At 40.6% G+C, this 13,039-nt stretch overlaps 1 protein-coding gene across 1 annotated transcript in view; it reads right to left on the reverse strand.

The window, feature by feature from the left end:
- Window positions 1–224: 224 nt before the first annotated feature.
- Window positions 225–13,039, reverse strand: part of LOC126177152 (UDP-glucosyltransferase 2-like) — a 48,251-nt gene continuing 35,436 nt past the window's right edge. Inside the window, exon 7 of the mRNA XM_049924428.1 lies at window positions 225–796. Within this exon, the coding sequence (XP_049780385.1) occupies window positions 520–796 (277 nt within the window). The 3' untranslated portion in view covers window positions 225–519. The remainder of the gene's footprint in view (window positions 797–13,039) is intronic.

Below are 13,039 nucleotides of genomic sequence, written 5' to 3' on the forward strand. Positions count from 1 at the left end.
ACATTTCTGACCAGCAGCTAATAGGTTCTAACCAATGCTCTTGCCAAATTTATTTAATCTTAACGCATTGCTTGTCGGCTCTCTACATAAAAAGGCCTTAATTTTTAATTCTGAGAAACATTGTAATTTTTTATTTAGGAGAATCGTAAAAAGTGAAATTAGGCTGATTGTTAATTACCTACAAAACGGTAACATATTATAAAAATATATATAATTTATTTGATCAGCACACATCAAAAACGAAAATGTAACACTTAATTGCCAGTGCAATGTCTCGGTATAGATGAGACAATCTACAATTAGCAGTACAATCACCCTCATACCACCTTCCATAAATTTCTGGCATGTGGCCACATACAACTATCACACATACACAAGAACAACTAAAAATACAAACATCGCTGTTTATCAAACCGTAGCTTGATTGTAACAAGCCATAACATATCGTTTTTTATGTATCCAATGGCTGTCACTTGCACTAAGGCCTTTACTCCTTTGATGCTAGTGAAACGCAATTCATCATTGAGTCTTTTGTTTTTTGGTCTTACATATGACAGACATCAGATATCTCGTCAGTGAGTATAGCACAGTAGTAGCAATTGTTGCCACAACCAGCATGAAGGCGATGACATCTAGCAGCAACAGCTGGTACCAGCTGAGATCCATAGCAGCGCTCCGCAGGTGTGGAGCTCCCTGGTGTCGTAGTATGTATTCTATCCACCAGATGGCTTGTGGCAGCGACTGTGCCTGGTGCTCACGGTACACTGAAGATAACTTCTTCATGTTTTCCCGATACCTGTTGACATCATTCCATATCATTAATACATCTTGAGAGTAAATGGACACAATACAGTTCTTTCAAAGTGGTAAAAATGGAGTTCTGTCAAAATCAGGATATTTTTAAAATATTTTACAAGAGTTCATTGCAGCTGAGAAAATATCAGGATCTAAATGAATCTACAGACATATTGACGTGTTTTTAATTAACTTGCCCAAAATAGATCAGTAAAATTATTAGTCATACTACGCAGTTATCCAAGTTATGTAGGTTAAATACCATATTTTGCAACTGCAGTAATGTCTAGTTACGACCTAACTCGTTTTGCTTTGTTTTAAAGCATCTTCAGTGGCCACTGCAACAGTACTGGTTTTCCTAAACTTTGGTTTGGTAGGATCATGAACAGTTCTCGTGCTTTAACTGTTATGGTAGTAGTAAGTTAAAGGACGAGACCCGTCCATGATCCCTGCAAATCAAAATTGTAAGGAAAACTATATTGTTACAGTTATCACCGAAGATGCTTTAAAATGAAACGAAACGCAGTTGGTCTCTATTACACTTTATCGCAGTCTGTTTAACCTACATCACTTGTGTAACAGCAGCTGGGAAGACAAGAAGGCGAGAAACAAAGAAGACAACCTGTATGTAAGTATCAGTGAAAAATGTCGTGACAGTCGGTAGATCTGAGAGATTAACATATATCTATTGACACTGACGTTAAAAGATTTTGTGTGATAAAAGAACTGCTGAAGAAAGTAGTCAATTTCGGCTTGGTCCATAATTCTGTTACTTCGTCGCGCGACTGCTACGGTCGCAGGTTCGAATCCTGCCTCGGGCATGGATGTGTGTGATCTCCTTAGGTTAGTTAGGTTTAAGTAGTTCTAAGTTCAAGGGACTGATGACCTCAGATGTTAAGTCCCATAGTGCTCAGAGCCATTTGAACCATTTTTTGTGACTTCGTTGTAACAGTGGTGATAACATTTACCGATCTGCCCATCTAATTTCTTACATTCTTCTGTGTCATAATATTTCAAAAACTTCTATTGTCTTCTTGCCTGATCTGCTTAAAGTCAAGGTTTGACTCCCATAAAATGCAATACGTAAATACTTTCAGAAAAGACTTCGTAATACTTAAATTTTTATTAGATGATGAAATATTTCTCTTTTTCAGAAATTTTTGCTTCCTTCTTATCCCATCGTCGGTTAATTTGCTACCTAAAAAGCCAAACTCGACCACTACTTTGTGTCATATTCCCTAATCGAATTCCATCTGCATCACCTAATTTGATTATAGTACATTCCACCAGTTTTACTTTTGTTGATGTTCATCTCATAACGTCCTTTCAAGACACTATCAGATCCAGTCAACTGATCATCCTAGTACTCTGTGGTTTCTGAGAGAATTATAAATTCATCGGCAAAACCTTAAAGTTTTATTTCTTCTCCCTGAAATTTCAATTGACTTTATTATTTTCTCCCTGGCATCCTTTACTGGGGTGGACAGAAGAATAATTTCACTGTGCAGGTTTAAAATTTTGTTAAAGTTCTCCTAGGCGAGATTGGAAAAGTTTAGGCTACCACTGGGCTGGTGCACCAATAGTTATGTCAACAAGATGTACCGCCAATGCAGTGGACGTCGAAACGGGACAGAACTCCAAGCACTCCTGTGCTACATAAAAAGGCAGTGTGAGGTAACAGCATGTAACTTCAGTGTAAAGTTCTGACATGCACCAGGCAGCGACTTTCATTAAAATGTCCTCCCCTGTACAGGAATTACATAACGTGTACAGGTTGTGATGCGGCAACGACAACATATGGTAGTTTGAGTCTGGCCATGGCTTGTGCGTGGTTAGCCATTTGGTCGAGGCGACCGCTCGCCTAAAGTGGGAAACCCAGGTACGAATTCCGGTCCGGAACACATTTTCACTGTCGTCATTCGCTTATACAGCATATGGTTGTTCGTGTTAGCAACAGCGAATATATTTAATGTATTTCATAACAGCTTTAGCTGCTGTTCCTGTTCCTTCAGACATGCATGAGTGCCCGAAGGAACATTGGCTCATTCTTCTTAACAACAGAAGCAGCGTAATATCGTACAAAATCAAACGTAGACACAAAAAGGACTGACCTCAGCGACCTAGAATCGTTGTTGAAATTACCAAAGTGAGACAAGGAGCGCTAACAGTAAGGATAAATGAGGAGAAATGCGCTCATACAACCAGAGCCACTACATCATAGGCGTGGTCTTGACCCGTTAAATAGACTTTTGGAGCTCAAAGAAGAGATTAGGTTAGTACTTGTTCCGTAGATCATGAGTACGACACTTCGTAATGATGAGGAACGTGTCAGGTTAATAAAAGGTTTCTATACAAGATATTACATTACACTAAATATTACATGACACTTAATATTTTTAACTTTTTTTTCTTTTTTTGTGGGAGTTGGGAAAATTACCCAATTGCTATATCCGAAAATTCATCTAATGAGTATAAGGAGTTGCCATTAAGAAATTCTTTTAATTTCCTTTTAAATGCTATATGACTATCTGTCAGACGTTTGATGCTATTAGGTGAGTGACCAAAGATTTTTTTGGCAGCATAATTTACCCCCTTCTGAGCCACAGTTAGATTTAACCTTGAGTAGTGAATATCATCATTTATCCTAGTGTTGTAGCCTTGTACACTGCTATTACTTTTGAATTCGTTCGGATTGTTAATAATAAATTTCATAAGTGAATATTTATATTCTGTGAGGCTACAGTGAAGATCTCTAACTCTTTGAACAAGTGTCTGCAGGATGATCTTGAATGAGCTCCAGCAATTATTCTGATTATACGCTTTTGTGCAATGAATACTCTTTTACTCAATGATGAGTTACCCAAGAATATGAAGCCACACGGAAGCAGAGAATGAAAATAGGCGTCGTAAGCTAATTTACTGAGATGTATATCGCCAAAATTTGCAATGACCCTAATAGCTTAAGTGGCTGAACTCAAACGTTTCAGCAGATCCTCAGTGTGTTTTATCCAGTTAAACGCTTCATCAATGCATACACCTAGAAATTTTGAATAATCTACCTTAGCTACCGATTTCTGATCGAAGTCTATATTTATTAATGGTGTCATTCCATTTACTGTGTGGAACTGTAAGTACTGTGTTTTGTCAAAGTTTAATGAGGGCCCATTTGCAGAGAACATCGTTTACAATTTCACCAGTTAATTCTTGTCTGTTGGGTGTGACAGCTATACTTGTATCATTGGCAAAAAGTACCAGCTTTGCATCTTCGTGAATATAGAATGGCAAGTCATTAATATATATTAAGAACAGCAGAGGACCCAAGACCGAACCTTGCGGCACCCCATTCCTGATTGTTCCCCAGTTTGAGAAATCACCAGTTTTTTGCATATTATGTGAACTGCTTATATCAACTTTTTGCAATCTTCCAGCTACGTATGATTTAAATCATTTGAGCACTGTCCCATTCATACCACAGTACTTGAGCTTATCTAGAAGTATTCCATGATTTACACAATCAAAAGCCTTTGAGAGATCACAAAAAATCCCAACAAGAGACTTCTGGCCGGCCATGGTGGCCAAGCGGTTAAAGGCGCTACAGTCTGGAGCCGCGCGGCCGCTACGGTCGCAGGTTCGAATCCTGCCTCGGGCATGGATGTGTGTGATGTCCTTAGGTTAGTTAGGTTTAAGTAGTTCTAAGTTCTAGGGGACTGATGACCTTAGAAGTTAAGTCCCATAGTGCTCACAGCCATTTGAACCATTTTGAAGACTTCTGGTTACTCAGAGCATTTAATATTTCATTAGTGAAAGTATATATAGCATTTTCCGTTGAAAAACCCTTCTGGAAACCAAACTGACATTTTGTTAAAACTTTATTTTTACAAAGGTGTGAAGCTACTCTACAATACATTACTTTTTCAAGAATTTTGGATAAGGCAGCCAGAATAGAGATTGGGCAGTAGTTGTTGACATCAGACGTATCCCCTTTTTTATGAAGTGGCATACTTCAGCCTAGTGTGAAAATACCCTGCTTCAGAGAGTTATTAAATATGTGACTAAGAATCCCACTTATATCTTGGAAACAAGCTTTTATTACCCTGCTGGAAATGCCATCATTTCCATGTTGTCATTCTGTCCACATCGCTAGAACCAGAGAGAATGACAGACTATTGAGCTTCAGTGAAACAACAACATGCTGATCGATTATGATCATCCTGCTACTTGCATGCTGACCCCAACACTAAGAGCCAGCCAACCCGTTGCATGCCACAGCCGTGATCTGCCAGTGCTCCCTACTGGATCATCGTGGATGAGAAGACTGGTGAGCGGCCAGTCCTCCTCCAGTACTGGGTCATCACAAATAACCTGCAAACTGCCTTCTTTGCACAGATCAGGAGAGGCGCCTCGACCCAGCCTCTTGGCCGACTCCTGAGGAGTGGCTGCAGTCTTGGTCGATTCGTAGTGGGTGAGCAGGGTCTAGTATTCACGACAACCAGCATCCTGGACCAGAGTCTCCTCCTAGGTAGTCTTCGAGGTGGTAGCTGTACTGGCTCATTGCAAAAGAACTGGGCGGACAGCGCCTTCCTCGACCCATCACCGATGCCAGCACAGCATGTGGTCGTGACACTGACCTGTGGCAGTGACGTCACAACTCGGTGATGAGGCGTCAGCACTCCTTCACAGGACGTGCACATTCACCTGGCCGCTGATGGCAGCTCTGAATAGCTTTTTAAACTCTGCTCGATCAGTAAATGTTATTACGGATATCTCTGTATCACTGACGTCTTTGGGCGTGCACTGAACCACTAACCCTCACTCCATGTTAGACCTATTGATCAGAACGTGACCTCACCACTGTGACGCCGCAATATCGGGGGCTGCAGCAACCGTTTGCTCAATGTACAGATTGAAGAACACAGGAGATAAGCTAGACATCTCTATCACTTTCTTTACAGCTATTGCGCCCCTTTCCTGTTCTTCCCTCTTACAACTGAAGTGTCGTTTCTATTCAATCTATTGATAATCTTTCATTACTTTTAATTCATTCCGACTGCCTTCAAAATTTCAAAGAGTGTGTTCCAATCAATATTGTCCAAAGCGTTCTCTAAATCTACAAATTCTGTAAATGTTAATTGCCTTACTTCAGTCTACCTTCTAAGATAAATCTTAGGTCAATATTGCCTCGTTTATTCCCTTGTCTACCTCATATATCTTGCATATATCTCTAACGTCGATCAGTTGTAGAATTTTGGAACACGTATTATGTTCGAGTGTAATGACTTTTCCGGAGACTAGAAATCTACTCTGTGGGAATCAGCATGAGTTTCGAAAAAGACGATCGTGTGAAACCCAGCTCGCGCTATTCGTGCACGAGACTCAAAGGGCCATAGACACGGGTTCACAGGTAGACGCCGTGTTTCTTGACTTTCGCAAGGCGTTTGATACAGTTCCCCACAGTAGTTTAATGAACAAACCAAGAGGATATGGACTATCAGACCAACTGTGTGATTGGATTGAAGAGTTCCTAGATAACAGAACATAGCATGTCATTCTCAATGGAGAGAAGTCTTCTGAAGTAAGAGTGATTTCAGGTGTGCCGCAGGGGAGTGTCGTAGGACCGTTGCTATTCACAATATATATAAATGACCTTGTGGATAACACCGGAAGTTCACTGAGGCTTTTGGCGGATGATGCTGTAGTACATCGAGAGGTTGTAACAATGGAAAATTGTACTGAAACGCAGGAGGATCTGCAACGAATTAACGCATGGTGCAGGGAATGGCAATTGAATCTCAATGTAGACAAGTGTAATGTGCTGCGAATACATAGAAAGAAAAATCCTTTATCATTTAGCTACAATGTAGCAGGTCAGCAACTGGAAGCAGTTAATTCCATAAATTATCTGGGAGTACGCATTAGGAGTGATTTAAAATGGAATTATCATTAAAAAAATGGCTCTGAGCACTATGGGACTTAACATCTATGGTCATCAGTCCCCTAGAACTTAGAACTACTTAAACCTAACTAACCTAAGGACAGCACACAACACCCAGCCATCACGAGGCAGAGAAAATCCCTGACCCCGCCGGGAATCGAACCCGGGAACCCGGGCGTGGGAAGCGAGAACGCTACCGCACGACCACGAGATGCGGGCAATTATCATATAAAGTAGATCGTAGGTAAAGCAGATGCCAGACTGAGATTCATTGGAAGAATCCTAAGGAAATGCAATCCGAAAACAAAGGAAGTAGGTTACAGTATGCTTGTTCGCCCACTGCTTGAATACCGCTCAGTAGTGTGGGATCATGAACCAGATAGGGTTGATATAAGGGATAGAGAAGATCCAACGGAGAGCAGCGCGCTTCGTTACAGGATCATTTAGTAATCGCGAAAGCGTTACGGAGATGATAGATGAACTCCAGTGGAAGACTCTGCAAGGGAGACTCTCAATAGCTCGGGCTTTTGTTGAAGTTTCGAGAACATACCTTCACCAAGGAGTCACGCAGTATATTGCTCCCTCCTACGTATATCTCGCGAAGAGACCGTGAGGATAATATCAGAGAGATTAGAGCCCATACAGAAGCATACAGACAATCTTTCTTTCCACGAACAATAAGAGACTGGAATAGAAGGGAGAACCGATAGAGGTACTCGAGGTACCCTCCGCCACACACTGTCAGGTGGCTTGCGGAGTATGGATGTTGATGTGGGTCGATGTATGGATGTGGAATAGATTCGTCATGGCTGGGTCTCTCAAGGATTTCAATAAATCAGAGTAACTGTGGTGTGCTTCAGGTGCCTTGTTCTGTCTTAGGTCCTTCAATGTTCTCTGAAATTCTTCTCGCTGTATCACAGCTGTCTTTTCATTTTCATCTACGTCCTCCTACCTTTCCACAATATTGTTCTAAAGCTTCTTTCCTTTGTATTACTCTTCTATGTATTCCTTTCACCTTTGAATCTTTTCTTTTGTGCTTAGTACTGGCTGGGTATATAGATTTTTGATATTTATACCGTTGCATTTCTTTTCTTCAACATTTACTTAACTATGTTATACGTGGGTCTATCTTTCCCAGAGTCATGCATGTGTCTGTAGGTTTCCATATCCCCTAGCCACCGCTGCTTACCAGTTTAACGCTTACTGTCAATCTCATTTGTTAGATGCCTGCATCCATTTTTGCCTACTTAAATTGCTGTGTGTTTATATTTTTCCTTTTGTAATTGTTATTCATTATCTCGTGTACTGTCAAACTATTTCTACTGGTCCTTGTCTTCGTGCCTAGTAGCTGGTCTGCTGCCATCAGTTTTACATCCCTCAAAGCTTCCTATTCGTCTTCTATTACGTTCATTTTTATTCTTTCAGGCAAAAGTTGCGCAGAGTTTTCTTTGAAATTCTCAACAACTTCCGGTTCTTTACAGGTTCCAGTTTCTTCATTTATTACTTTCCTGTAGTTTACTCACTTTTAATCTGCAATTCACATTCAACAAATTGTGAACATGCACCATATACGACTATGGTCCTAGATATGCTTTAGCGTACCAAATCTGGTTACGAATTCTCTGTCTTAGCATTATATCATCTATCTGAAATGTATCGATGTCTTCATATCTCTTCCATGCTTACAGTAGTTTTTTATTATTCTTACAAGTGCCTCGATCGATTAAATTGTGCTCTGTGCGAAATTATGTCAATCTGCATCCATTTTCGTTCCTTTCCCCTAAATCACTACTATTTTCCCGTCTCTTGCATTATCTTCTATTGAGTTCACACCCCCTATCACAATTTAATTCTCGTCTCCCTCCTATCTGTTGAATCTCAACATACATTTTTTTTCGATATTCCATCTTGTACGGAACAAAAATACATCTTCTTGTACTAGTATTTTTCTCTCTGTGTCTATCAGTCCTACGATAAAGCTGTTTATAGTGCACTACTGGCCATTAAAATTGCTACACCACGAAGATGACGTGCTACAGACGCGAAATTTAACCTACAGGAAGAAGACGCTGTGATATGCAAATGATTAGCTTTTCAGAGTATTCATACAAGGTTGGCGCCGGTGGCGACACCTACAACATGCTGACATGAGGAAAGTTTCCGACCGATTTCCCACACACAAACAGCAGTTGAATAGCGTCGCCTGTTGAAACGTTGTTGTGATACCTCGTGTAAGGAGCAGAAATGCGTACCATCACGTTTCCGACTTTAATAAAGGTCCGATTGTAGCCTATCGCAATTGCGGTTTATCTTATCGCGACATTGCTGCTCGCGTTGGTCGAGATCCAATGACTGTTAGCAGAATATGGAATCGGTGGGTTCAGGAGGGTAATACGGAACGCCGTGCTGGATCGCAACGGTCTCGTGTCACTAGCAGTCGAGATGACAGGCATCTTATCCGCATGGCTGTAACGGATCGTGCAGCCACGTCTCTATCCCTGAGTCAACAGATGGGGACGTTTGCAAGACAACAGCCATCTGCACGAACAGTTGGACGACGTTTGCAGCAACATGGACAATCAGCTCGGAGACCATGGCTGCGGTTATCCTTGACGCTGCATCACAGACAGGAGCGCCTGCGATGGTTTACTCAACGACGAACCTGGTTGCACGAATGGCAAAACGTCATTTTTTCAGATGAATCCAGGTTCTGTTTGCAGCATCATGATGGTCGCATCCGTGTTTGGCGACATCGCGGTGAACGCACATTGGAAGCGTGTATTCGTCATCGCCATACTGGCGTATCACCCGGCGTGATGGTATCGGGGGCCATTGGTTACACGTCTCGGGCACCTCTTGTTCGCGCTGACGGTACTTTGAACAGTGGACGTTACATTTCAGATGTGTTACGACCCGTGGCTCTACCCTTCATTCGATCCCTGCGAAACCCTACATTTCAGCAGGATAACGCACGACCGCATGTTGCAGGTCCTGTACGGGCGTTTATGGATACAGAAAATGTTCGACTGCTGCCCTGGCCAGCACATTCTCCAGATCTCTCACCAACTGTAAACGTCTGGTCAATGGTGGCCGAGCAACTGGCTCGTCACAATACGCCAGTCATTACTCTTAATGAACTGTGGTATCGTGTTGAAGCTGCATGGGCAGCTGTACCTGTACACGCCATCCAAGCTCTGTTTGACTCAATGCCCAGGCATATCAAGGCCGTTATTACGGCCAGAGGTGGTTGTTTTGGGTACTGATTTCTCAGAATCTATGCATCCAAATTGCGTGAAAATGTAATCACATGTCAGTTCTAGTATAATATGTTTGTCCAATGAATACCCGTTTATCATCTGCATTTCTTCTTGGTGTAGCAATTTTAATGTCCAGTAATGTAGAAGCTTCAACGAATACACAAAGGAATATATAAAAGAGAGAACAGGATGAAGGACAAGCCGACGAATTGAAGAAAATAAACACTCATACTGAGACTAAACGGAATATTCGAAACCAAACTAGTTAAGTGATGCAAGTAAACAGGTTTCATTAGTAAGTGAGCAACAGCGAAAAAGTTCACCGATATTTATCTTGCAGAAAAATATAATTCCAATTTGGTGTTTTTCTGTTAGGCATTCAAAAAATAAATATAATCGTAGTACAGTTTATCCAATGCATTTCATGGTATAACTCACTATATTCTGTAGTTCTCTGGTTTATCTAGATGATACACAACATCCGGCGCGGTCTAAGGCGTATCAGTCATGGGCTGTGCGCATGGTGCCGGCGGAGGTTGGAGTCCTCCCGCGGGCATGAGTGTGTGTGTTTGTCCTTAAGATAATTTAGGTTAAGTAGTGTGTAAGCTTAGGGACTAATGACCTTAGCAGTTAAGTCACATAAGATTTCACACACATTTGAGCATTTTTGAACACAACATCCCAAAATCTGAACGAACTAACTTCTCTACATCCTCTTCTATATTTCCACGCTTTCGGCAAGAATTCAGTTACACTGTACAGTGCTGAAAAATTAACGCTACGGAATGTTACACTATGAGTTATCCAGTACATAGTGATGGCTGTCATTCTAAGTGAGACCTAACAGCTGTATTTCAAAAACGACATCATATCATTCAAATGTTCAAATGTGTGTGAATTCCTAAGGGACCAAACTGCTGAGGTCATTGGTTCCTTAGACTTACACACTACTTAAACTAACTTACGCTAAGGACAACGCACACACCCGAGGGAGGACTCGAACCTCCCACCGGAGGGGCCGCATCATATCATATCATTGAGATGTGCTCTCCGTCATTAACGAATCCCCTTCCAAATTTTCCCAGTCGAGTTATCCTTAGCTCCAATCCCAGCCCACTGGAATTCTGGTTGAAAAGAACGAAGTGCTTGATTTGTAAAAAAAAAAAGAGGTTTGGTATTGTGACCCTCCAGGGCTATTTTTTAAATTTGGATGCCGTCAAACGTTATTTTAACTCTTTTATGAGCAATTTGAAAGTGTTTATTCAATATTTGTATTGAATTTTCTCATGCTGAGTAACTAGAAGGAGCCCTCTGTTTTACTTGGTACAAACTTTCTAAAGCCAAGATCGCCGTGTTCATTTTGAGTTGGGCCTCACGCAATGTTGTCGTATAATGTATGTGTGTGTGTGTGTGTGTGTATGTGCGCGCCGACTTGATAATTGCTTTATAATTGAAGAATCAATTTTCAGAATGAAAACTGAAAATGTGTCTGATGGTCTGTTTCCATGTACATTGTATTCCTGTAAGAAATTTTTCTATCCAGCAAGAAAATAATGATCATAATATGTAGTACAATTACATATGCTTCGTTACTGTTCTAGGTTACAATGTGATATGTCAGTTTGAATCAGAACGATAACCAAGTGAAGGGCAACTGACTGCTCAAGCAGAATGCAATTGAAGCAGTACTCCTAACTTTGTACTTTCACCAAAAAAGAATTATGACTTGCACAAAAAAAACTGGTACTAAAAGGGAGAAGTTCTCATATCTTAGTCAAACTACAAATAATTGTAGAGGGACGCACTAAGTGAAACCAATGAGTGTATTTCTATTACAAAAGAAAATGAAAGTTGTCACTCGTTTATGAAGATAATGCTACCGAAAAATGACAAACTGAAATGAGAAAAGAACTGCGCACTGAAAGAGTAACTTGATATAAATAAATACAGAATTCGAAAGCAGTTGTGCAGTACTGAGGAAATAGATTACAAAATGAGATAAATTAAGTAAAAACTATATAGTTGGAGATTATTCATAAGAGGATTGAAAAGAAGTACTGGAACAGAGGAAATACAGGAGGTTCATTAACTAAAACGGAACTGAAATCAGTAAGGAGACCAAGAAATACGTGCGTAAGCTTCTAATTGCTGACAGAATGGAAAATCAACAAAAAAATTTTTTTAAATTTGTAGAGAAACACACAAACACTGTGCAATGTGTTGTTGACACTGCAGATAGAGAAAATAGTCTAAACATGTGTAGTTGATGTAATGTGTTAATATGATATATAGCAAAGAAAGTAATAATACAGTAATAACACAGAGTACCAACAGCAGTCCGCTAAATTTTGGTTACATAATAAATCACACAAATCTAAAGGCTGTAAACTCAACTAAATACTTGAGGATTACAATTACTATTAACTTATGTTGGAACGATCACAGAGAAAATGTTGTGAGTGAAGCAAACCAGAGACTACGATTTATTGGCTGACAAAATGCGGCAGGTCTACTAAAGAGACTGCCTACACTACGCTTGTACGTCCTCTTCTGGAGTACTGCTGTACGGTGTGAGATCCGGATCAGGTAGGATCGATGGAGGATATTGATAAAGTTCAAACCAGGGCAGCTCGTTTTAAATTATAGAGAAGAGGGGAGAAAGCGCCACGGATATGGGGTGACAATCATTAAAACAAAGACTTTTCCGTTGCGGCAGGGTCTTCTCATGAAATTTCAATCAGCAAATTTCTCCTCAGACTGAGGGAGTATTTTGTTGGCTCCCACTTACATAATCAGCAATGATTATCATAATGTAATAAGAGAAATATCAGCTCGCACAAAAAGATTTAAGTGTTGGCTTTTCCCGCGTGGCGTACGAGAGTGGAACGGTAGAGAAACAGCTTGAAAGTGGTTTGATGAGCCCTCTGCCAGGAACTTAATTGTGAATTCCTGAGTAATCATGTAGATGTAGATGTAGAGCATAAATAACAACAACAAATGATATCTAATATTGATTTTAAACATAAACCATGTTGCAATGATGGACTAATTGACC

Source organism: Schistocerca cancellata, chromosome 3 (assembly GCF_023864275.1).
Source record: "Schistocerca cancellata isolate TAMUIC-IGC-003103 chromosome 3, iqSchCanc2.1, whole genome shotgun sequence".
Lineage (NCBI taxonomy): Eukaryota > Metazoa > Arthropoda > Insecta > Orthoptera > Acrididae > Schistocerca > Schistocerca cancellata.